The sequence below is a fragment of the Triplophysa dalaica genome, chromosome 21 (genome assembly GCF_015846415.1).
Source record: "Triplophysa dalaica isolate WHDGS20190420 chromosome 21, ASM1584641v1, whole genome shotgun sequence".
NCBI classification, from domain to species: Eukaryota; Metazoa; Chordata; class Actinopteri; order Cypriniformes; family Nemacheilidae; genus Triplophysa; species Triplophysa dalaica.
In genome coordinates, this window is record NC_079562.1 from 2,816,595 (window position 1) to 2,843,312 (window position 26,718).

At 41.2% G+C, this 26,718-nt stretch overlaps 1 protein-coding gene across 12 annotated transcripts in view; it reads left to right on the plus strand.

Moving 5' to 3' along the window:
• Positions 1-26,718, plus strand: part of camta1b (calmodulin binding transcription activator 1b) — a 241,876-nt gene that overhangs the window by 207,955 nt on the left and 7,203 nt on the right. For 5 of the 12 annotated variants that reach the window (XM_056734472.1, XM_056734473.1, XM_056734480.1 and 2 more), the window contains 16 exons: positions 4,662-4,815; positions 8,632-8,772; positions 10,050-12,286; positions 14,185-14,311; positions 14,650-14,784; positions 21,021-21,184; positions 21,289-21,503; positions 21,595-21,673; positions 21,761-22,088; positions 22,180-22,589; positions 23,077-23,222; positions 23,309-23,549; positions 24,084-24,155; positions 24,256-24,276; positions 24,496-24,695; positions 26,615-26,689. In XM_056734472.1, coding sequence (XP_056590450.1) covers positions 4,662-4,815; positions 8,632-8,772; positions 10,050-12,286; positions 14,185-14,311; positions 14,650-14,784; positions 21,021-21,184; positions 21,289-21,503; positions 21,595-21,673; positions 21,761-22,088; positions 22,180-22,589; positions 23,077-23,222; positions 23,309-23,549; positions 24,084-24,155; positions 24,256-24,276; positions 24,496-24,695; positions 26,615-26,689 — 4,745 coding nt within the window. The remainder of the gene's footprint in view (positions 1-4,661; positions 4,816-8,631; positions 8,773-10,049; positions 12,287-14,184; positions 14,312-14,649; positions 14,785-21,020; positions 21,185-21,288; positions 21,504-21,594; positions 21,674-21,760; positions 22,089-22,179; positions 22,590-23,076; positions 23,223-23,308; positions 23,550-24,083; positions 24,156-24,255; positions 24,277-24,495; positions 24,696-26,614; positions 26,690-26,718) is intronic. The other 7 variants (XM_056734475.1, XM_056734476.1, XM_056734478.1 and 4 more) reach the window with 5 other exon arrangements.

Below are 26,718 nucleotides of genomic sequence, written 5' to 3' on the forward strand. Positions count from 1 at the left end.
CGTAATAATTCATCTGTTTAGGAGACCTGCATCCATCTGGGTTTGCATAAAGATTAAAAGATGACTCTCGGTGGATGTCATTGATGTACACAAATTAGATTGTGTATTGTAGAAAGTTACAAATGGACATTTATTTCCCTCCCTGCACACAAACACACAAGGACGATTGATGTGTTCGGCCTCTTCATTATTTCTCTTTAAGACTATTCCTTCATATTAAGATGTGCCTGTGTGTGTGTGTGTGTGTGTGTGTGTGTGTACGTGCGTGTCAGTGTTTTTCTGCGCTGTCCAGAGATGACACAACTTTGGCACTGATGTCATGAAAAGTAGATGGCTTCAAAGACTTCTGTCGGTTCTTTTATGTGGCCTAAAGAAACAAGAATAAACCCAGGAAGAACAGAGAACATTTTATATTTATATTTTGTTATTGTCCTTTCTATCAATATTGCTTTGTATTGATTCAATGCTTTGGCAGTTTTGTCTGAAAACAACACACATGCCAATAAAGCACTCCATATGAAACCTGCCAGACTAAAGAAGGAGCCTGTCATCTTTTTTTATGAAAATCTGAATACGTTTTGTAAAGAATTATGCTTGTACTATATCAATATATACCTTTTGTTTTACGCTAAAAAGCATGTATTGTCTTGTGCCAATATCATTTTTATAATTTATTTTATTTTGTGTAGTCAGCCAGTAGAATCCATTAGTGTGTGTGTGTTATATCACAATCTTTGTCTTCAAAAAAATCTCTCCCTCTCCCTCTCTCTCTCTCTCTCTCACACACACACACACTTTTCCAATGTGTTTTGAGTCATCTTGCTGTGTGTGTGTGTGTGTTCACTAAAGTGCTATTTCAGCGTCCGTGCATTAAGGATTAATACTCTCTTCATGTCCTCAATTCATTATTATGATGCTACAGTAGATCTAAACTCTTGCATGTCTCCATTTGCTCGAGAGACGTTTGTATTCCCTTTGGCAGATGCCTGTCAGTACTCATGCGTGTGTGTGTGGTCAGTTGTGTTCGTGTGCGAATAAATAAAAGTGACAAAAAGTAATGAACCCTCTGATGCATTATCTCCGCAGCAGTAAACAGGTCTTTAAAAGCTATTTTAACCGTTCAGGGTGTGATCTATCAAACACACTGTTGGACGTCTTGCCTTAACCCTTGACCATTAACCATAATTCAATAGCACAGTCGTCTTATTCATTGTGTTTGTTTGTTCATGACTACACCAATTGGCTTAGAACTGGAATATTTAATATAACTTAAAGCCAAAAACTATTACATTTCAGTTTTGAAGTGAAAAGAAACATGACAAATATTCATTAACGTATTAAATGTTATTATCCTTCAATTTATTCATCCCTTGGCTTTTGTTTTGCTTTTGTAGTGTGATCAATGCTGCCCCTCAGGCCAACAGCGGTACTGCATATAGATTTACCTTTACACAATGCTCACTTGTGTATGTAGTGTCATTTAAATCACACAGACTCATTGGACAGAGTCTGAGGTGAAGATATCAAGGCTGTGGTAAAGAAGGTGGGCCGTACAGTGTTTAAATGCATAAAAACACCTCATCAATTACAACAGACTTCTGTGTCCACACATATAGCCCGCGACGTATGTGAGAGGAAATTACCCTTGAAATGAATTGTGTGTGTGCCGTGGGCAGAGAGCTGCCTAATGATGGACACACGGCACATTTATCATTACACACACTATGTCCAGAGCAACTTTTACAAGTAAAACACACACACAGTGTTTCAGCATTCAAGGAGCGCACAGACTCCATGATGCTTAGATGTCACACATGAACAGCTACATGCCTGCGGAATGTCAAGCGCTTGCTTCTCTTCATGCTTCGTGGGTCATTTTATCACATATTAAAATGATTTACTCTTATTTATGTTATTTCAAACCTGTATTGTTTTTATTTCATCTGCGAAACACAAATGTTGACGTTTAGCATGTTTACAATGAAAGTGAATGGACCTGAGCTGTCACCTCCATCAGACACATAGAGATTTTCAGGGCACTTTAAAAAGATAGTTCACCCAGAAATAAAAAAATGCCATTAATTGTTGACCCTCGTGTTGTTCCAAACCTGGACTGTTTAGTCTGTCGAAGATATTTTGAAAAATGTCTCTTTGGTATTCAGTCAATGGTTATCGACATTCTTCAAACTATCTTTTTTTGTGTTCTGCAGAAGACAGAAAGTCATACAGGTTTGGAATGCCGTGAGGGTGAATAAATAAAGAAAGAACGTACATTTTCGGATGAACTATCCGTTTAATATACCGCTTGAGCCCGATGGACATCTTTCGGTACTTTTATATGTGAAAAAAGAAATTCACACAGGTTTGTAACAAGGTACGTGAGTTTTATAAAATTGTTCCCTTTCTGGACGAACTGTTCCTTAAAAATGCAATTTGGCTGGCCTTGAGAACCATTGAAGTCTCATCATTTCCTCGCACATAATTCAAGACACATCAGTTTTTACATGAGTCTTGTGATGCTTTAGAATAAGGAGGAGAATGTTTTATTGCATCGGGTAAATGCAGACAAAGCTTATCTTCTGTACCGTACCATATTAATCTTGCGTGTGTTGGCACATATGCATTTGACACAGTGAAGTAAACTAAACCGTGAACAGGTGTGCGACGGCTCCAGCTGTTTATAAATCTACACGCACGTGCCTGTAATACAAGATTGCAAACTCAGAGAATACAGAATAGATGAACAAAGGAATGAAAAAAGCGAGAATGTGGACACTTAAAGTATTATCTTTATTATCTGTGATGAGATTGATAGCAGTTTTAGGCGCATGTTTGTGTGTTAAGGCTTGTTGCCAGGTTACAGCCATGTGTTGAAGTTTTCATGAGAAACAGTGAAAATTGCACCATAGGGTAGAGACGAAAGAAACAGTGTGAGATAGATTTTTTGAAATTCAGTTCTTACAAAATGGCAGTATGCCTGACAGACATTTCAGGCTCAGTCAACGCAGTAAGTCAACTTGAGAGGAACAATTTGATCTTTTGACAGGGTTAACTATTCCGCCCAGACAAAAGTAGAAAAATAATAATAATGTACAGTAATCCAATTTCTCTCTTGTTTAAGAATATCCACAAAATCAGACAGGTTTCTTACATCTACCAAAGGTGCTGTGCGAACACCTTGAAATGCATCGTCGAATGTGTTCACTTCTTCCCGTCTCCCATCTGGCCGCTAACGCTGCGATATTAAAATGCTAATGGGTCCGTTGGACAGACGCTGAGCAACGAGAAGTTTATTCTGTCTTTCACGGAGAGCCGCGCTAACTCCTGTGGGTAGGAAAGAAAACCGATCGTCTGTATTTAAGAACCAAAGGAGATGAGACAAAAGCCACTGATGGAAGTTTTGGTCTGTAACTCATTGATCGGTGAATGTGAAAATGGGAGGGGCATCACTTTTGGGAGAGAGGGGAGGCAGATTGATGGAGAATGTGAATTATTGGCAGCCGTGGAAATTTATTGACAGCCTAACATTGACAAACCTTCGACGTTGTCTCGGGCTCCATTTCTCTCTGTCAAGACCCCCAATGTAACCCCTCAGCCTGTCTGCTCACTTATCACGGCCGAGGTGAATGAGGGTGTCCAGAAGAAAAATCACAGATCAGATCTCAATGATTTCTCCAGAACATACGTGAGATTGGAGAGCACACAGAAGTCTTATAAATGTCTTCATTGGAGTTTCTGTCAAGTCTCAATGTGATCTCAAAAAGATCTCAATGTGAACTCAAACATTACTCATCAAATCGATCCATTTTTTATTTTACTTCTATACAATCTACATTCATTTTACACCTCCATACTCTTCATTCTTTTTTATTTCCCTTGTGCATTTTAGGAAAAACATCTGAGACTAAATTGATACTTAAATAAGAACTCCATCAACATCTGAGCAATACCAAATTGGCATCACAGGAAAACGAAACGCACAATGTGTTGTTTTTAATGTCGTGTCCTCTCCGTGTATCCGTGAGCAACAGTTTGTTTCATTTTGCCTCTAAGTGTCCCCTTCACCTCGATTCCTGCCCACAGCAGCTGAGCTTTAAGCAACACCTATTACTCTTAGGCTGTCAATTAGGATAATTTATGGCCGTAATTCTGAGCCGGGATGAATTGCGGTGTTTTGATGTTGGTAAATACTTAGAAGTTAATTGGGGGCATCTGCTCCAGGGAGCTCGGGCGAAGAATGGGAGACGCTTGTGTTTCCGAGCGTGCTCGCCAATTAACGACTCCCACCTTCTGCCACCGAACGCAAAACAACTCGCAGACCCGACGTTTAACGCGTTAGCTCCTCCGCCGTGGCTGGCGAGAAGCTCTGGTGTGTGTGTGTGTAAGTGCGTTAAGTTAAAGTTTTAATTGCATGTGTAGATGTCAATTCTCCTTTGGATGCTGTAAGACCACCGCAGAAGCAGTGCATCATGTTACAGTATTTCATTTAACACATGTTTGTAGATTCTTGCATAGAACAATGAATAAACGTTCACAGACGTGAATTTTCGGTTCCATCATCACTCACCTTTTGTGTCAATTTCCACTCGCATTTGTTTCGCACTTTCCTTTCTCGTTTTGTGAAATCTTTCATCTTGATTTCTGTTTCTCGCTCCCTTTAGAATCCTGACATTGTGCTGGTTCACTACCTGAACGTGCCCGCCATAGAGGATTGTGGGAAACCGTGCGGACCCATCCTATGCTCCATCAACACAGATAAGAAAGAGTGGGCCAAATGGACCAAGGAAGAGCTCATCGGACAGCTCAAGCCCATGTGTGAGTATTAAACCGCATCGGATCATATCACTGATCCAGACTGTGTTTAATGATACACTACAATGTGTCTGACTTTATTTAACAGACGTTTCCATTTTATAAGAAGCTCTTTGTGCAAATGTAGAGCACAATGACTGGACCACGCGTTTGTCATGATCACATGCTATTTTGGCTACACTTTTAATAATAATGTTGCTTTAAAAGACTGTTTATGTAACATCCACAAAACCTTTTGGCTGTATAAACTATACAAAGTAAAAAAGAACATTTTAAGATCTGAAAATCTAAATACATATTCACTTTATCGCAAAATAACTTCATGGTTAAGGTCTCCAAATCTGGATCCATATATTCGTATAGTCAAATAAATAACGAATTAGTTCCTAGCTGTGATTTTGTGCATTAGGACAAAAAGGTAATTTTTTGCTTCGCGCCTGGTTTTTCCAGCCTCCAGAACCTGAAGACATAAGGGAGTTGTAAAATTGCTATTTTCAGGCCTGCAAAGGTCTCGGGAATTATGACAATCTTAAAAAAGTCATTGAACTTTCTGTAATGAATATAAAGTGTCTAGTTATACTCTGCTCTCAAGGATTTTACTACTTTTGAAGAAATTTCCTCCACTGGCTGCGTTGAATTTGCAAGATGTTTTTTTTTTACTGGAGACGTTTGTACACCAAAAAAAACCCATTAAATTCCCTAAATATATAAATTCTAATTATCGTGACCTTACACACAAACAGAACATTTATAAAATGATCTTTAAATAGGCCTATCTTTATTCATTAATAATCACAAATGACCTGAAGCGTGAACAGAAGAGACCTCAGATCAGTTTCAGATCCCAGAGGGGGGCGTCCGCACTGAAGGTGGCTGTCAGAATAAGACCCAAATCATTCTGACACCTGTCCTCTGCTCCGCTGTGCTTCAAACTCAACTGAATCTGCGTAGGACGAATACATTTTGTGATAAAATACAGCATCAAACTCAATCCTGATGATATAAAGATCACAGAGTTCAGCTTCAGCGTATATAGACACTCTCTCTATACATTCACAGCGGCCTTCACTCTCTCAATATCTGAACGCACATCAATGAGTCATTAACTTCATGATGTGCTAGTGCTGTAGTGATAGGCCAGCTGAACACTTCTCACATCATCATCATCTCTTTGAATGACCTTCCAGTACTCAATCGCAGTGACGGTGCGATACTGCCACCTGCTGGTGAGAGAATAAAGTCGCCTGAGAGGCGGAATAAATGTGGGCTGATGGATCTCACACCTACCAAAGACGTCTTGTATATTAAATGAATGTGTTCCAAGCAAGATGTTGGAAATAAATACGGTTCCTGGAGTGACCTATATATGTACATGGTCATTAAAAGAGCAGCGTGCTTGTGTGTGCGTGTGGGTTGGATCTCCATGGGATAATAAACCTAAAATCACCAGCTGTACATTGAGAGAAAAAGCTAATGGTCGACACGAGGAAAAGGGCATAATAAACTCAGTAAATAATGTTTAACTGTAAAAATGCAAAACCACTTTAAGTGCTGGTTTATGTTCAGTGGTGAGGGATAAAAAAGAACATTAGTTCACTATAGAAACAATTGGAGTCGATATTACATTTTTTGATTGAAAGTGTGATTTTCAGAAATGGGCAGCGAAACAATCAAGTAATGAATGAAAGAATTGAATGAAGCGGAATCTAATCACAACGAGGAGAAATGTGTTGTGGGTTTGTATCGCTTTATAATAATTAGCTTTATTCAATAGAAATCAAATATAAATATAAATATATTTATTCTATTTCTAAAATGACATATTAATTCATGCATGCATGCATCCTTATTCATGTATCGTTTAAAGTACATAGTAACACTCATTCGTATAAGTCTGTCCTTATTAGTTTACTTGTAGTTACAGATACTGTCTGTAAACATGTTTGTATGTTCATGTATGTTCAGGATATGCTTGTGGTTCAGCAGACACTTCCACACTGTTGTGATCGTGGTCTGTGAAATATTTAACACAAGAGTGTCCGTACTGATTATACTTTTGAGCTCCTTCTTCAAAGACATTGAAGAAAACGTGTTTACTACTGTTTGCGGTTTACGTGTTTACTAAACATATCATTCAGGACTGGATGAGCCCAATAATATCCATCCGCACAGCCATACATCATAGTGCCCTGCTGCTGAAAAAAACAAAACAATATCTAATGGTTTCTATCAAATACCATTATGAATCATCTGCAAAAGATCCTTTCTGTTGTGTGTTTTAGACCTTATTCCAGTAGGATTTGCCAGATAAACATCCCACCAATAAACACAACACATTACATGTAGAGACTAAAAGAGACTGTTATAGTTTTAATTCAAGCCCATGCAGTTCCCATTATAACCATTAATCGAGTAGTACTTTTGTGGCGCTGACATATTCGGAACACTAGATGTCGCTATTACTCAAAGCACCGAGACACAAACACTCACATAAACTTCTCTCGAAACTACATTTTCTCAACAAAACTCCATATTTCCACTGATAAAAACTAAACTGTGGTGGAGTATATTCGACAGTTTAGCGAAAGAGTATGCGAGCACTTGTGCATACTCACTCTAATTCAGTTATGAAGGACGGATTTAAGGCGATTTGGGACAAAGTTTTTGTTCAGATACCTTCGAGCTAGTGCGCATGCGCGGTGTTCAGGCGCTTACGACCCCTTGCTTAAAGATTCCACTAATCCTGCGAAGTTTTGTTGTTAGATTTTGAAATACTGCACAATGTGGGATTAAAACTCACATTAATATACAAACCGACAACGTGACTGACTGTTTGAGGCGTTATCACTTAGATGCTGTAGTACCTCAAAATGTCCAGCAGATGTCTGTATTGCTTTGTTTAGTCGACACGGTTACCTGTCATACTTTTCGCCTTATAATAGTGATGTCAAGACGTTGTCTGTTTCACTTTATGGGTCAATGACAAATAAGAAAATGTCAGGTGGTGCGACCATATATTAATTTAAAATAATATACATTTAATGTATTTAGCACTGAGTATTTTTCCCCTCATATATAAGAAATTTAACATAAAATCATGCCAAAATATTTTATTAAGAATTTTATTGAGAAAATTAACATTTATTTCTCAGTTTTGTTCTCTGTTTGTTTGTTCGGACGGTCGCACCACCTGACATTTTTGGTCTTTCAAACACCAAAACTCAAAAAATCTATTGAATTTCAATAAAATGAAAAGGGTTTCTTATAAAGGACATATTGTAGATCCTTTTGATATATGACATGTATTTATTCAAATTCTTTTTAGGAAAATAATGAATTTGGACACAAAAAATACATGTCACGTCATTGACCCTTATACAAAAAATCGGGATTTATTACAAATTCTGTGCTCAATGCTTTTTTGACGTGAATTTAAGGAAATATTCTCCTATTCTATGTCTGCAATGTCTATCTAAATTAGAATTTGCAATGCAAAAGAAATATTATAGTAGCAGATTGGTGACACTAAACTTTTGAATGAGTTGAACTTTTTAGAGTTGAACTTCTTGAACCCATAACATTCCTTCAAGGGGTGAACGGATGTCTGCGCCGTGGCACACATATATAAACCCTCCATGGCTTCATATAGCTGATACTTGCCTTGGTTCGGTGACACAAGTGTTGAGGTGATGGACAGGTGAACGATTCAGGGCCGGTTAGACTGTGTCTCCTCTGCAGTGTCAGTAGGGGGTGCTGGCGAGGTGTTGGTCTGTGTGGCTGACTGGCTGACGTCTGTGTGTCCCTCCTCTCTCCCGGCAGTTCATGGCATCAAGTGGACTTGCAGCAATGGGAATAGCAGCACAGGGTTCTCAGCAGAGCAGCTGGTTCAGCAGATTCTGGACAGCCACCAGACCAAACCACCTCCCCGGACTCACAACTGCCTCTGCACGGGCAACCTGGGTAAGAACACGGTTCAGAGCTTCAGCTGGGCTTAGATTTAAGAAAGATATCTTTATATCAAAATCGTTTTTCTTGGAGCCTCATGTAGTTCAAAACCTGTATATGACTCTAGCTTCTGTGGTACACAGAGAAAGATATTTTGTGAAATGTCTCAGTTTTGTGTTCATACAATGGAAGTCATTGGCCGCCGATGTTGTTTGGTCACCAACATTCTTCAAAATATCTTCTTGTTTTTCAAAAGAAAGTCATACAGGTTTGAAATGACATGGGGATGAGTAAACAAAATAATTTTTATTTTTGGATGAATTGTCACTTTTAGAGAATTTTAGAGATGTCCAAGTTAGTACTTTTTTGAAACATAACGTTTAACAAATTTCTGTAAGCGTAATGTTTTTATATATTTCGATATTTTGCATTATTTGTATATTTACATTTCAAATGTGTACTAGAAAGGCAAAATAGTTTAATATCACAAAAGTTTAAAAATAAAATAAATAGCATATTTAGAATTCGTGTTTTATTTGAAACCATTGGAGAATGATCCATCAATTGAATATCAGTAAAAATAATGAAATCCATCCTCTTTTAATTAAAAATAAACATAAAAATATATTAGAGCTTTACTTTTACATTTCTATTAGTTGTAGTTTTAGAGATAATATTCAGTTCATTTATATAATTTTAGGTTCAGTGCTATTTATATGTTGACCAATAGATGGCACTGTTTGACAATTGATTACATTGAATATCATATAAACAGCCTGAATTGCTTATTTTACACAAAAACAGTATAGATTATTAAAATCGATTGCAATTATAGTTTTGTAACATCTTATTTCATTCATTTGTAATTTTAGTGTGTTTTTGAATAAAACGCTAATGCACATCTGATTGTATCTGTTTTGGCAACACTTGTTTTGAAAACATTAGTCTATAGTTTAATCCCTTTTTTGTCCACACAGAATCGATATTTGATAACAGATAACTAAGTAGTTCAGCCATTGTTCTTGTATAGAATTGTATCTGTCATAAGATATGTGTTGTTTATTGAGCTGCATAATGACTAATCATTTGCAGAATAAAAGTTTTTGTTTACATAATATAAGTGTGTGCACTGTGTTTAATAATTATGTATATATAAATACACACACATGCAATTAATATACACAGTACACACAAATATATTTTGTAAACAAAAACTTTTATTCTTTATTAGTGCAACCCTAACGTTTCATAGCTACATTGAGTTTATTTTAACATGCGTCTTCTCGCTGCAGGTGCTGGAAGCAGCCTCCACCACAAATGCAACAGTGCCAAACATCGTATCATCTCCCCCAAAGTGGACACGCGCGCTGGAGGCGCCTACGGCAGCAGCCACTCCGAGGTTCAGAACAACGATGTGTCCGAGGGCAAGACGGAACACACCCACGTCGGCGGCAAAAACGGCAGAACGGGGGGCGACGGCGGAACAGGTGGTCGAGAGAAGAGGAACGGCAAGGTGCCCAAGCCGGCGCTGCTCCATCAGAACAGCATGGAGGTGTCCTCCACCAACCAGGTGGAGGTTCCGGATACCACCCAGAGCTCACCCGTCTCCATCAGCAGTGGCCTGAACTCAGACCCCGACATGGCCGACAGCCCTGTGGTGGCCGGAATTGGTCACGTGGCCTCAGTCATGAGCAGCCTGTCTCAATCCTCCACGGTTTTCATGTCTGAGGTTTCCGGAGATCCTGTCTACAGCATGTCCCCGAGTGTTGACCCCAACGCTCATCTCCTGGTTCCGGACACGGCTTCTAGCAGTCTGGTGTTGGCGGTGACGGCCGACAGCCATAAGTTTGCATTCGCTGGGGCAGTTGGAGTAGGGTTAGCTGACGCCGGGTCCGCGGAGGGACTCGCCATGATGTCAACGAGCGACGTGTCTGAAGAACTGCTGCTCTCCAGCAACCTGGAGTCAGGGAGTATCAAGCTGCCCGAGACCAATATGAACTTTGACCCAGACTGCTTTCTCAACAACCCCAAGCAAGGTCAGACTTACGGGGGAAATGGGTTAAAAACAGAAGAGAGCAACAGTAGCAGCTGCCGTAATGGAGGTTTGCGATGTTCTCCGCCCCTCAACGACAACGGATACACGTTTAACCCCTCTCTAGTGAAGAACATCAAGACGGAGGACACCTCTTTTGAACAGCAGCTTGCTAACGAGAGCGGATATCAAGTCGGGGAGGTGGTGAGCGGATCCACAAGCAGCGGTTCCCAAAACTCCCTGGCTCTGACTCCCACAGGTTCCCTGCTGCCTTCCGGGGGCGGGCTGAGTCCTAGCACCACACTCGAGCAGATGGACTTCAGCGCCATTGACGCCAAGCAAGAATATCCAACCAGCGTGATGTCAGCTGCAGGATACGGCCACAGCGCTCACCTTGCCCACCAGAGCCACTCGCCCAGCTTCTTCCTGCAAGGCTCACCCCAGTCCACTCAAACCCAGGCCCACCAGAATAACTCTGCGTCGACCCAGAACTCCCACGACTCCAACGCTTACATGGGCCTTTCTGTTGTCAAGACCCAAGACTCCACGGGAACCAACGGACACCTCCACCACCATCACCACACGCATGCTGCCTCCAACTGCAACGGCGGCTCTCCGACTGAAAGAAATGGGCAGGCGGGATCGCTCCAGCTTTTGCAGTACCAGAGTCGCTTCTCTAACGCAGGCCATGAGCACGAGGACGTCGTTGGCTTGGAACAGCCAACACGAGCAGAACCGGGGGAGGGAGGCGGTCAGGAGAAAGAGTCTGATGGTGTGCTGAAGCCTGGGGACCACTTGCAGACAGGAGGGGGAGGAGAAGCAGAAGGTGGAGGGGGCACAGAGCAATACCTCCAACAGCCAGCGGAGGGCAGCGTGGGGGCCGGGGCAACAGGTGCGAGGGTAGAAAGCGGAACTCAGTGCAATGGCGGTGAAGGAAATGCCAACAGCCCCCATCAACAGCTCCAGCCCCTTCTGCAAGGAGCCGGTTTGGTGCAGGGTCTCTTCAGCACCGTGGGGGCCCACCAGAGCCTGGGGGGCAACGGAACCAATGCAGGGGGCTCCATGGAGATCAACCTAGACCATTTTGATGTTTCCTTTGGTAACCAGTTCTCAGACCTCATCAATGACTTCATATCGGTGGAGGGTGGAAACGGTGCGGCCGTGGTTGCGGGGGCCAATGCTCTATACGGTCACCAGCTGATGACCCATACGGGGACAGAGGGGCAGGTCTCCTCTGGAACTGCCACACAACAAGGTGCAGACCAAGGAGGTCATGGGGCAAGGGGGTATAATTCTGCAGAGCTCTGCTTGCAACCCTGCTGTAGCCCTCAGTCTTCTCAGGCCGGGGCGGTGACGGGCGAGGCGGGGCAGCTTGCGTACATGCAGGTGGCCGAGGCCGTGTCGGCAGCTGTGGCGCATGGGAACATGGGAATGCTGCAGGCTACCGGAAGACTGTTTGTGGTGACGGACTATTCTCCAGAGTGGTCCTATCCTGAGGCGAGTTTGGATATTGTATACTGTATATTTAGTTTTAGTATTTATATTTTTTTGGTATTTATATTTAGTAATTAAAATTAGTTTCTATAGTGCTTTTCAAAATGTTGCATCGTTGCAAAGCAGCTTTACAGACACTCTTAAAAATAAAGGTGCTTCACGATGCCATAGAAGAATGTTTTTTATCTAAATGTTTCCATAAAGAACCTCTGTTACTGAAAAAAGTATTTTCTTTTGTTCAAAAGGGTTCTTCAGTTTGTAAAAAGGTAAGAAGAGATGGTTCTTTGGGTGCGTTTATATTTGGCATTAACATGCGATCATTATGATCTGAACAAGCAGATCGGATCTTCAAACAATCAGGACACAAAGTGACACTTGTCTTTTCAATGTGTATGTGGACAACATCCAGATACAGATCGCATGTTAATGCCAAATGTAAACACACCCTTTGTGGAACCAAAAATGGTTCTTCTCTGGCATCGCTGTGAAAAACCTTTTAAGCACCTTTAATTTTGTACATAGTGGTAGCAGAAGTAGAGAGATAAAATAATATAGAAATATAAAGTCAATATAAAATGTAAAACTCAGTATATGAGGTATTATTGCAATTTACTCATGACAAAACTAAAATTGGACGTTTGAATCGGACTCTGCTGTTCGTAGTGATATTAAGTGCTATGTGTTTAGTGTCAATAAGTAGCAATAACTGCATAAATGATTTTGCGTAAGATCGATCATCATCAGTTTCTACATGGGAAGGTGACTGAAGATATATAGAATGATTATTTTAAACAAACCGAATAGTAGATGAAATAGAAATAGTGAAAAAAGGTTATGTAGAGCTTTGTAAATGACATATGTTGCTGTTGTTAAGAATTGTCTGCTGGCACATGTTCATGTAGATTTTATAAAATGTCTCGCGTGAATACAACATCAGTTTGTTTATTTTGTAGTGATCATTATTAGGCTGTTTAATTTAGATCTTTAATTTAGATTTGTTTTAAATCAGAAAATGTTGTTATAGTCTGAACCATCCGGAGAGTTCCCAATGTAAAGCTCAAGGTCTTTCCACAACAAGGGACATATTTATTTGTCCCAGAATCCCTTGGGCCACATGAGACACATGCTCAGTCTGTCATTGACATGCCTGTTGGCAAGGAAGCAGTATAGGACAGATATAGACGGAGGGGTTATAAGACATCGCCACATGAACTTCAACTCACACAAACTCTCCAATAATGACACAGACTTTTCTCTTTGCTTTTATTGGATCTTCCTTGTTGACTGAATATAACTTTATAACCAAATATAACTTTCAATTAAACTTTTGAATTGAAGTGTATATATGTGAAGAGCCGTGTGAAAATTAAGAGACCATTTCAAATGATCATTTAATCAGCATTTCTAGATGTATTTTGGTCATTTTCAACAAATTCAAGTGACATTAAGTCATCCGACAGCAATGTGAAAGACTGACAACAAGACCAGACACATAAAAACTGTCATAAAAATCCAGGTTATCACATAAAGAAAATGTTTTTGGACTATATTATAACAATATTTCCATTTTATTGCTTAAAATTGAATCTGAACTCAGTTTTCATTCTCTGCAAATATATGCAAATGAAAAAAAATGATAATTTTACCTAAATGCATACCTACAAATAGGAAATTCAGATAAACAGAAAATAGTTTGAAATGGTCTCCGCGGTTGTATATATTACATTGAAATTTATTTTAAAGCAGTTGTTTCTATCTCATAACATCTTGAGTCGTAAAACGTTTTGTGGTGGCTCTGTCTGTTGATTTGGGAATGTGTCAAAGATGAAATTACATTACATTGTTACATAACTGGTGATGTTGTCTCTAACTAATGCTTGTGTGCATGTTTGGTGTGTCAGGGTGGGGTGAAAGTGCTCATAACCGGGCCGTGGCAGGAGGCCAGCAGCGAATACACCTGTCTGTTTGATCAGATCACAGTCCCAGCGTCTCTCATTCAGCCCGGCGTGCTGCGCTGTTACTGCCCAGGTGTGTCTTTCACGCTCAACAAGCTGAATGTTTACATTTACAGTTGTGCTTTTCTTGTGGAGGGGTGATACAACTACAGTGAGTGTGTCAAATCAATTCAGTCAGAATGTTTTTTCAATGCCAACACACAAAATAAATCGGTGAGATTCTGACCTCTGTGGGTTAAACTGTTGTCTAGAAATATAACGTGATCTTTGTGAGCAGAGGACGTTTAACAGTGTTACATAACTGACTTAATAAAACAAAAATGGAGAACATTTAGAGTAAACATTTAAATACTGTAAATAGATGCCGGTAAATATGAAACCCAATTATTGTTTATTTCTTTCTCTTCACAGCTCATGATACAGGTCTGGTGACCCTTCAGGTGGCGGCCAGCAGTCAGATTATCTCTAACTCTGTTGTGTTTGAGTATAAAGCCCGCGCTCTGCCTGCTCTGCCCTCCTCACAACACGACTGGCTCTCTCTGGACGGTAAATCTCTCACTTTCATATCTGTTGTTTGTGCTTAGTTCTTCATTATTGTGCATCGCTTTCTGTGATGATGGAACATCCGCGGTGCTGTTTTTAGCTCTGACCTGTTGTTGCATTGTTTTTTTTTATAGTCACTTTCATTGATTCAGTGTCATTTTATGATTCTTTGTTTGGCTGATATGTCTCCTGATTTCTGATGCGTTTATTCAGAGACAGATATTTGAGTGAAATATGGTGTAATTGAATATTTGGCTGTTGTTCGACTATTCGTTTTGCCTGTGTTTTACACAAAGGGCATAAGTTGTGCTTGTCCTTAAGAAAATGATATAGTGGGGAATAAAAACAGCTGCCAGACAGTTTGGTTTTGTATTGAGGTTTATATTACAGAATGAATTGTATTAGAAATCTGTTTGGACAGAAGAGAACCCTTAGCCATGCAGTGTGTCCGTCTGAACTGAATGTACTTTTTAAGTGACCATAATGAACCAATGATCCAGGTATTACCACACTGAGCTAACCATTTATTATTCATTTGCATGAATCATTTCAACCACAGCAACTTGTTGACCTGTTTGCAAAGACAGTGGTAGTTGTGTCCTCACTGACAATTTAGTTTCTAGGTCATGTCTACTTGTGACTAAGAAAGTGTTTAACGTATTTTCTTAGATCATGCTTCATTACTCAACTGGCATAATAATAATCGTGTTTGAATGAAACTATGCCATGCAAAGGTCCCAAACTGACCATTCATGTCTCTCTTGTGTCAGTTCTGAGGTAGTTCTGGTAGAGGACAGAAAATGACACTGACTTTTACATTATATGCAAAAATAATGTATCAGGTTTTTCATCCCTGAAACCGAAAGTGATATAGTTCCCATGTGAACCCACTAAGCAAATTGATACGAATCTTGAGAAAATAGAAACACATGTATTTCATACAGATGAGATTTCATGTGGAAATGTCATAAAAAATTATGTTTGGTGTTAAGCTTATCAAAATGCAATGCTAAGTAGATTAATTTGATCAATTCTTTGTTTGTCTGGATATATAATATATACATTTTTGGGTCAGAGGTGACACATTCTTGATTGCTAATATTATTTTAAGCATATTTATGGCAATCTTGAGAAAACAAAAATAAAGTGTAGATGGGAGATGTCAGATCTCCCAGCGTGCTGTTCGCTTCGCTTGTATCCAGCGCGCGTCGTGTGCGTGGCCTGATTTGTCATAATGCAGAGAGGAGAAAAACAATTCATCTGCAGCACTGCAGGTACTGAATCACAGTACTGAGACAGAGAAACACAAGGGCTGTTAACATGAATCCAAAGACACAGACCAGTCGCAAAACCGCCGTGTGATCAGACCATCGCACTATTTCAACCGCCTATAACACAGATCGCCGCGGCTCTATTGTGTTTGCGCGCGGCCACTCCCCAAAACACAATGCGGTTCCACTTCCAGCCACGAAATAACCTCAGATTCGCTTCAAAAGCACAGTTTTACAAAACGAGTCGAAGCTAGCCGCTGCACACGCTTCCTTAAATATTTCCAAAAACAAGTATTTAAAAACACGACCGAGCGCGGTTTAGAGACGCTTTGGAGACGGGAGCGCGTCACGCGATCGCAAAATACACAACAGAAAATGGATTTGTTTCTCTATTCTCTGTGCTATTTACCGTGTTTTCGTCGGTAAAGGAGGACTGTCATGTCTGCGAGAGTTTGTGGAGCCAGCCGTCGTCGCACGACCGCGCGCAAAACAGTGCGTAAAGCGCGTTCCCGCTGTGGATGAACCTCCAGCGTCTCCATACGAGAGCGGAGGAGATAAAGGATCGGCAGTAGGGATGGGGAGGAAACAGGAGGGTTTGTAGAGGAGGGGGGAGAGGGGGTCTTTATCTGTCCATACACTCTCCTCACTTACACTTAGTTCTATTGTTGTTGGCTCTGTTTCCAAACGGCTCCTGCGGTTAGTTTCGGGCTGGATGAGGAACATGTGTGATTGACAGACACCACGTTGGCTGTTTTGGGTTAGTATGCTTGATGTTATCGTGAACTTGATAGAACGTGCAGGCATTTTGGAGATGAATTTGGTTATGCGCGGTGTAGCGCGCAGGTCTGTGTTTTTGGTTTAACGATGCGTGCGTGTCTGTTATGCCATATTGTTTGTGACTGGAGATATTTCGTCGTCCTCCTTATGCTTGTAGTAAACTCGTGTCTTTTGTATTGCATAGGTAATTTCATTCACAGTCCAGCATTAAAGTCTTTATATGTTAGTTTTAAACAAGTTCCTGTAATCTTATAGAACATTGATGCATTTATATTATGATAGTTGTCTGTCGGTGATTGTAAACGTAAGCAAGCTGGATGTTTCCAAAGAGCTCCTATGTGAAGCATGTGGTTATAGTAAGTCAGTCAGGTGTAGTGCTCTGTTTTCAGCACCACATGCGGTGAACATTGAGAGCTAGACCGGCACATTTATTTTTATGAACGGTCAGCTGGAAGGAGTGCAGAAATTCTGGATGTCTACCTTGTTTTCTGGAGTGCTTTCATACAGACCTGGTGTTGATTTGTCCAAACCCATTAGAATCGTTCTGCCAACCTGTTGACACTGCTTTGTCTGTGCTGCCTCCATTCATATTATTTTGAAAAGCAAAGCTTTTCTTAGCTTTCATTGCAGTGTGCAAATCTTGCTTACTTCTTAATTTTATTGTTCTATCAAAGTCTTAAAAGGATTAATCATTTCATTTCCGAATCAATATTTTGTTATTGTTCTCATTTCTCTGTCTTGTCTACATCCTCTTTTCTCCCCTTATAAGGGAACGTGGAAGTAGGTCAACACCAAATCTAAAGTTCAAAGTTCCTTTTTCTCTTTTGATGAGATTTCCCGTGGAATTCTATGAATTGTGTTCAGGGCTTGAATCCTCACACTGAACTGTCTCATCCATGCTCTTCAACAAGATTATTTATTTCCATCCCATGCCGTTTGAAAAATTCGGGACGATCAGAATTTGAGGAATATGGCTGTTACATTCAACATAAGTTTCCGCAATTGATTCATTCTTTGTTTTTCATGTTGATATATTATGATCAGATCTCGCAAATACAATGTTTTTCTCTTTATGTTGTGTCTGTTTTTACAACGTTCACAGTCAAATAAGAAATGTCTTGCTCTATTAGTAAAGAAGAGCTCCAGAGGTTCATTCACAGAGATTCACGGTTAAAGTTCCTTTTTTGCTTGGTAAAAGTCTGCACAAATGTACCCACTACTTTTTTTGAACACTTTTGAAGCGACCCGGTTGTTATGACAAAGTTTCAGCTTGTCACAAAACCCCAAGAAACGTGTTTTTAAGAGAAACAAAGTTGTAGTTTAAAGCAAATGAATGTGATGTTTCAATGAATGTTTTTTAGTGTTCAGGGGTGTTATGTGTCACACAAGGAGACTTTACACACAAATAATCAATGCTGGAATTCTATCTGACAGATAAACAATAGCATTGTTATAGTTGTTTCGCCTCTGCCCAATTCTCTCCCCGAAGAAGCACCTGTTTTAGTCTCCATGATCTCTCGGATCTACCAGTGTGCACAGCTTCAGAACCTGTTATCCCAGATTTAAATCCATGGTAAGCTAAATCCCCTTAAGAGAAAATCATCGCGCTTGATCAGATAAATCCTGTCGAAAGGGACTTTAGCATGAATTTTTGATGCAGTTTAAGTGATGGGCTTAAATAGAGTATTAGTCTGTTATAGATTTTAAGAAAATCCTTGTGAGCTCTGTTTTAAGCCCTACAAGTAAAAATGACAGTGTTATCGTGTGCTGAACCCAGATGGATTTTTTGGTGGGAAATGATACCCAGTATATCAATAAATCATCAAAACCTGCTTCAAACTTGCTACAAAAAGTCTATTTTCTTTGTGCATTATAGCATGTTTGATATTTATTAAACGTCTCGCGCTCTATATATCAGCTCGAAAGACTTAATGTTATTTACTGAGCAGCCTGAAGTCAGTTAAACAGACATCAAATATGTTGAAACAACAGCGAAAGTTAATAAATGTACCTCGCACACAACGAACGTTGTGTTATTCTGCCTGTGGAAGTGGACTTTTATTGAATGGAGATGTTGGTTTACTTTTTTATCATTAATTTTAAAGCGCCAACATGTGCCTAGTGATGCTGTACTATCCTGGAATTGCGTTCGGCCGCATCCTCCCTAACCTGCAACTTAAAAACCCGGCCCGCAAGATGGGCAATTGCGTCCCCCAAACTGCATTTACCTCTCAATTCGTGTGCCTTTCCCAAATTCGCATAATTCCTAATTCGGTGAAGTAGGCGCTAAATCTTGTTGTGCAATCAAACATTGCCATTCATTCATAACAAATTCTCCCTTAATGTGCCATAATCCTTCTCAGCCATAAGGATTCATTGTTGAATGCTTGTTTAATTTCTGATGACTTCAACAGCAAAGTCCTTCGCTTCTTTATTGCCCATCTCAGGCACCATAAACCGCACAGATCCTCAACAAGTGAGTGATTTTGAGCCCCTGTTGCGCTTCTAGCTGTAAAGTGGTGCAGAAGCCCCCACTCCCAACAGCATGATGCAACCCTGATGAAACACAGAAACCGGCTTGGGCTCTCTGCATTGGGATATTACCATGAGATACCCAAAGATCCAGCGAATAGTGTTTAGTCCTCACACTCACAGCTTAGCAACACCAGCCACATGAGGTCTGAATGACTAGGAACCCGACCAAGGCCACGGGAGCGCAACCTTAGGTGATGTAACATCTCCTGGAAAACGGTAATACAGATTGGGCTGTTCAGTACAGTTGGGATTTTTTTGGACACCTTTGGGCTAGTTTATGGATACGCTCTGTCATTGGTCTGTGTTGGTGAAGGTTATTGATGTTGGTGGGTGCTTGGCAAATCAAGACTTCTTTCAAGACATCTTTCAGCTTAATGTAAGACTTTATGTGCATGTGTTGTTCATTTGCAGCTCATCTCATCGAAAGTTTCATACTTATACTCAATATATATATATAGGAAAATAATTATTTGAAAGGTTGACATCAGCAACAGAATGTTTCTAAAGTAGTGTGTTTGGTGTTGCATGCATTTGTCCGTTGTAACTTAAGAGCTTTCCGTGTTTGTTTGTCGTGTTTTTTATGTGTATTCTAATTCACAGCGAATAGTCTCTCCGAACAGTTAAAATGCACATAATCGGATTGTATGCCGTCGCAGCGTTGATAAACTTACAGTGAGGTCTTTGTGTTTTGAAACGCTGCCTCTCAACAGTTTGGGGTTTGACACAAAGCTCTCAAGCGCTCTGTTGCTTGGCTGGTCCGCCAGCCTATGGTGGCGTCTGATTGGTCGTCTTGGCTGCTGGAGGTGTAGTATAGCGTCGATTATGTCACAGCCCCGTTGTAGAGCAGTTCGCTCCCTCCTCCCCTTTCCCCTCCCCCCAGCCTATATGAGCCGACGTGTGCCGCATTCTGAGTGGAGGGGATGCGAGAGAGAGACAGAGAGAGAGAGAGGGAGGGAGAGTCAGCAGCAGGTGGAAATGACATCATCTGCACTGCACCAACACTGCAGTAGTGTTTGAACAAAGCTGCACGGTTGTCTCCACTCAGAGATGCTCTATTTGTTTGCAAGGGTGGATGTGTGTGAATGAGAAGCATTAAACTTAATGCACATGTTTACGTCCGTTCATCAGAAATAGGGGTGCTTTCATTCACCGTGTGAGGAGCTGAATTAGTGTCAAGAGGACTGTTGTTTTGGAAACAAAACAATGCCTACAGGTCAAAGATGTATAAAATGCAACCTATAGATGTGACATGTAAAATGTAGGGCAGGGCTTGTTTTCATCTGTCGGAATCCATTCAAGAGTTTGCAGTCAGTCGTGGAGAACTATTCTCCCCGGAGCGTGTTTTAAAGCTGTAATTCATAACTTTTTTTGGTTTGATATAATAAAAATACAATTTTGAGCTTGAACATTAGACATTCAGTCTCCTTACCTTACACCAATTCTCAGGAGAAAGTTCATAATAGTGATTTGCGATTTGAGTCATTGGGGACGGTTTTCTGGCAAACGTTTGACATCATTTGACTTCAGATATATATAATAACTTGGAATTGTGGTTCAAGCAAAGATGCAAGTTGCAACTACAGAGTAACTTTGATTTTATGACTGGATTGATGATGCATTTAATAGTTACCCTCGACCGTCTGATGTTGTGCGCAGATAACCAGTTCAGAATGTCTATCCTGGAACGCTTGGAGCAAATGGAGCGAAGAATGGCAGAGATGGCCGGACAGCAGCAGCAGGGCACCGGAGAAATGACGGAGAGCGGGGGATCTTCAGCAGGTGGAGGAGACTGTGGAAGAAGCAGCTCTGAGCAGGCACAGGTATCTACATTGTCTTGATCTGACCTAAAAATACATTTTTTGACAGTCAGCATGATACCGTTACAACTCGTACTGTGTTATTGAATTCTTGTTCGTCTGCTCAGTTCTCAGTGGGTCAGAGTCAGAACCAGGGTCCATGTCCGGCAGGCAGCTCTTTTGAGAGCCGTGTGGTGGTAGTTTGCGAGAAGATGATGAACCGGGCCTGCTGGGCAAAGTCCAAGCACTTGATCCACTCCAAAACATTCCGGGGCATGACTCTACTACACCTGGCAGCTGCCCAGGGCTACACCACCCTTATCCAAACACTTATCAAATGGCGGTATGTATGCTGAATTTACCAGAATTTAATGCAGGTAGATGGCACGTGGAATTCATTCACCTGTTCTGTACTGTGCCGGTTGTTTCCACAGCACTAAACATGCGGACAGTATTGACCTGGAGCTTGAGGTTGATCCTCTGAATGTGGATCACTTCTCATGCACACCACTGGTGAGTATGGCGTGGCAAATGGGACAACGTCGAAATTTGCAAATTTATAATGATCACACTACTCAACTCATTTGATAATCTTTTCAGATGTGGGCCTGTGCTTTGGGTCACATGGAAGCAGCTGTGGTTCTGTACAAATGGGATCGGCGAGCTTTGGCCATCCCCGATTCTTTGGGTCGCTTACCGCTGGCCATCGCCCGGTCCCGCGGCCACACCAAGCTGGCGGAGTGTCTGGAGAGTCTTCAGAGGGAAGAACAGCAGTCAGGAGCAATGACGACAACTCCCAGCATACCATTCTCTCCGTCCGCCGAAGCCTCGGCCGCAGAGGGATGGATGAACGTTTGGGGTAGCGAGACCACTTCAGCTGGACTAAAAGAAAGCAGCATCAATAGTTCTGCTTCCAGTTCCAGCTCAGGTAAGAACTGCAATCTTCTGTTTGGTTTAGAAAAAACTAGGAAAGCCTAGCAAGACCTGAGTTGCTTAAAAATCAGCTGTTGTTCCTCCAGATTTGAGGAGACCCAGGTCTGAACCGTCCAGTTTCTACAGCAGCGTTAGTCACGGGGACGCACCCTTGAGCAAGAAACACAAACCCAATCCCGAGACCCACCAAGCTCGGCCCAACAAACCCTGCTCTGCCCCTCTCAGACTGGATGATCAAGCCCACAAATCAAAATCATGCCCCTCTAAACCTAGAGAAGCTAACCAAGACAAGGAGCCTGGAAACAGAGGGGAGGGCTCAACCTGTGGAGGAGGACGGTGGTCTTCTAGACAAGCTGCGGGACGCAGAGTGCCGACTGGAAGCCTCGGCAAAGAAAGACTGGCGAACAGACTGAGATTAAAAGAAACAGCAAGCGCGGGAGCTATCTCTGATCTGCGGACGGGCCAGGAGAATCTGGAGAACACAGGAGACATGCAGGTGAGGCTTAGAGGAGGCGCTTTGAAGCAGGTAGACTGTGAAAATCGCTTCTTTTGTAGTGCTAATGGTACTATAACAAAAGCGAAAGATCTCTGAGTGCTGCACCAATATAATATTAATGACGTTCAGCACGGCGCTTTGCATACTGTAGCTATGCCATACTGATAAATACTGCCAAGAAAATGTGATCTAGTGGTCCATAGAGTACAATAATTTTAAGTTACTTGAAGTTATCAATTCATGCCGAAGTGTGCCCATGCTAATCTATTGGTCTACAGTTTACTGTCGCAGCCAATCGATACCGTAAAAAGTTTTTTATTGGCTGCTCGTCTAGCACTGCATAATGGTTAGCTATTCATCCCTCACCCAGGACTTTATTGTTCCTAGTTGATTTTATTTGCTTTGCCTGAAAGGATGTCATAAATAATAAAGATCCACATTAGGTGCAAAATCAATTCCTTTGAAAATGTCCATTTACTTGTTTCAGAACATGACTATGATGGCTTTAGCAGAGGAGGTGATTGAGGCGTCATCTGATCGCATCAAGAGGGAAAACTTTGGCACATCAGAAACCGCACTAGACAGTGTTGGAGTCAGCAACTGGTTGACCAGTTACCTCGGAGATGCCGAGAGGTGAGGGTTTATAAGAAAAACCCTTTTTTCTGTCTACAATTTACAGTTTAATTTTAACTGGCGTTCCCAATCGTTTGGTTCCTCAGGTTCCTGTTTAACAAGCCCCTAACTTCCACACCCGGTCTGGGTGCCGTGCACGGACAGCCGGACCTCGAGGGTCCCATTGGCAAACTTGGCCTTCAGTCTCCTGCCGAATGGACGGCCCTCCTCAACGCTTCCCACAGCAAGGAAGAGCGCGACCTGACCCAGCTAGCCCTGTCTGACCCTGAACAGAGAGAGCTGTACGAGGCAGCCCGCCAGGTCCAGAACACCTTCCGTAAATACAAGGTAGGGCCAGGCTTCATCCAGGTGGCGGGTCACCGCTGTATCGCCGTCTTCGCAGGCTATGGTGTGTTGCCAGTGTTCGTGATGGTCCGATTTAAAAGGTTGTGCTGTATTGTGTTGTGTTGTATCGTATGAGGTAAAAGAATCCAGCTCTTGGAAGTCCAAGGACATCATAGGTGGTACGGTTGTTGTGGTGTGCGCTCTGAAGGCAGATACAGGGTCAGTGTTGTTAAGCATGGGGAATTTTGCTTGAGCTTAGCATGGCCTTGCTGTAAAGTACGATTGCTATGTTACCTCTATCTATCTGTCTAAATGGGATGTGCAGATATCCCCGAGCCCACACCACATTGGTTGTTCAGAGCAGATTTCTCCTCAGAGCATATCTACGCGGCTTGGCCAGTCTAAGAGGGACACCCTGGCCAGCCACAAAAGGAATCAGATGGCATCATCTCCATGGCCATGCTGGCCTCCCTGTGAACACTAATCTCTCTCCTGTCCTCTCCCACCCTACCTTGCCCCCTCTCCCCTCTCCTGCAGGGTCGCCCACTCCGTGAGCAGCAGGAACTGGCAGCCGCTGTCATTCAGCGGTGTTATAAGAGGTACAAACAGGTAGGCCATGATTCTCACAAACTGTGTGTACACACTTTTGAGTGGTCATTCATAGATGACTTTTAGATTACTTCAATTTCCTTCCTCTCTCTTTCTCAAGCTGACATGGATAGCCTTGAAGGTAATACATCGGTTTCATGTTCAGCTAAAGTTTTTCCATATACAGCAGTTTTTATGGAAATTCGGTTCTTATTTACATAATTTCGGTTGGCCATTGAGCTGTTGTATAATAGTAATATCACACTCTGCATCACGCTGGTGATGTTTAGGCGGTATCTCATAGATAGCCTATGGTACCGGTCTTCTGTGACTTCACTCCTGTTCTCTGGTCTCTTGGCAGTATGCACTTTATAAGAAGATGACGCTGGCCGCCATCCTTATCCAGAGTAAATTCCGCAGCTACCACGAACAGAAAAAGTTTCAGCAAAGTCGCAGGGCAGCCATGCTGATCCAGCAATATTACCGCAGCTACAAAGAACTCGGACGGCCGAACCCGAGTAGACGGGCCGCAGCAGCTGCACTAGTGCAGCACAAACTCAGGTGCAGTAACATACAGAAGTCTGCAAGCCATTTTACACACATTTTAACATGCTCCCATTTTTTTCAATCCGAATGAATTCAGATCAGTACAGTGCTGTTTACAAGTCCCCTAAATGTTGCAATAATTGGTCACACTTTATTTTAAGGTCTTAACTATGACTTTTGCCTCTGTAATCTACTAATTTGTTTCTTATTAATAGTTAGTAAGGTAGTTGTTAGGTTTAGGTATTAGGTAGGATTAGGAAAGTATAATATGGTCATGTTGAATATGTGCTTTATAAGTACTAATAAACAGACAATATGCTGTAACTAGTCATCTAATAAGCAACTAGTTAATAGTGAGAATTGGTCCCTATACTAAAGTGTTACCAAAAAACTTAAACTACATGTACATGAAATGTATTCTGACCAAAACTTGTGCGGAAGCACACAGCTAGGGTTGCCAGATTTGAGTAACAATTCAGTACAATGGCTATTCAAAACGATCCAAAAACTAGCTCAAATGAGCACGCATAGCCCAAATATCAACATCTGATGAACAACATTGTTCATCTTTTAATCAGTGGGAAAGAAACAATCGCGAGAACTGTTTAAAAACTTCCCGATAGTCCATTTACTTTAAACGTAGTGGGACCTGGCAACACTGCACAAGCGTTTAACATCTCACATGAAACTGTGTTTTTTATAGATGTATGATGTCAATATTTTCACATTTGGAATGAAATTGAACTTGTCGAATCATACTATGTTCTTCCCTTAATTATGCGCGTGACTCTCTATGGATATAATATTTGTTATAAATATTAAATATTAAATATGTATTTTTAATATTTGACGTAAATTTAGGATGAATAAGATATGCATTTAGGTAATATTTTTCCTCCTGATCGTATTGCTTTGGTCTACACCACCCCTTTCAATGCAATCGTAATTTCAATCGTATCGACCTCGATGGGATTAATTAAAATGTTTACATGAAGGCTTTTAGTCCGATTGAGCCATCAATCCGATTACAAGTAGATTATTTGGTTGCATGTAAACGTGGCTGCTGAAATTCATTTGGTGTAAGGAACGTGCACCAAACACACTGTATAAACACATGCTGCGGCCCAAATCAGATACTATCTGTCCTAAATAGTTCTTGAAATTAGTAGTAGTGTGTCCCAAATCAAATAGTTTGCTGAAATGAGTATTGATATCTACATTTGTATTGGTGTGAGCGATTTAGCGCCCCCGGTGGTCAATTTATAAACTACACTGAAAATCAGTTTTTCAATAATACATCCCATTTAAAATAAAATGCACCCTTGTGTGTGATGTTGAGCACTCATTCATGGCTCATTCAGACTTATTAACTTTTCCAGCTAGTTACGTAAGAATAATAGGAAGCAGTTGGATATAAAGAGAAAATAAACATGGACATGCTGTTGTTTTTCCAAAACTTTAACATGGAATTCTCGTGTGCTTTGTAATATGAGGATTGCTTATTCCAGGATTTTTGATTCTCGAAGAAGATCCTATTAGAGATTTTTTCGCCAATGTATGTGTGTATATTTTTATAATGAATGTAAATAAAATGTATTCGACCTGGTGGTGATCATGCACCCTTGAGACCTTAACCTCTTAACCCTTAAACTCTTCACCCGAGGTTACTCTAGAATCTATAAACGTAAAAAACGCTGCCGGTTTTAGTGTCTTCAAAGCCTCCTGAGACTATCTGGTATTGACAAGTCGCCAATCACATACTTACTGAATAATATACTTTACAAAGCTTCGAGTCCTGTATGTATATATGTGTTCCTGGAGCTGATTGCATCAGCAGCGCAAAGGTTATGTGTTCGATCCCCGGGGAACACACACATGAAAAATGTATACCTTGCATACGTATGGCATCGTTCATGCTGTTTATTCTGTTTCAGAAGCAGTTTACTGACTAAGAGACAGGATCAGGCTGCCAGGAAGATCATGCGCTTTCTGCTGCGGTGCCGTCACAGGTAGGCCACTTATGAGGATGTGCCCGTAC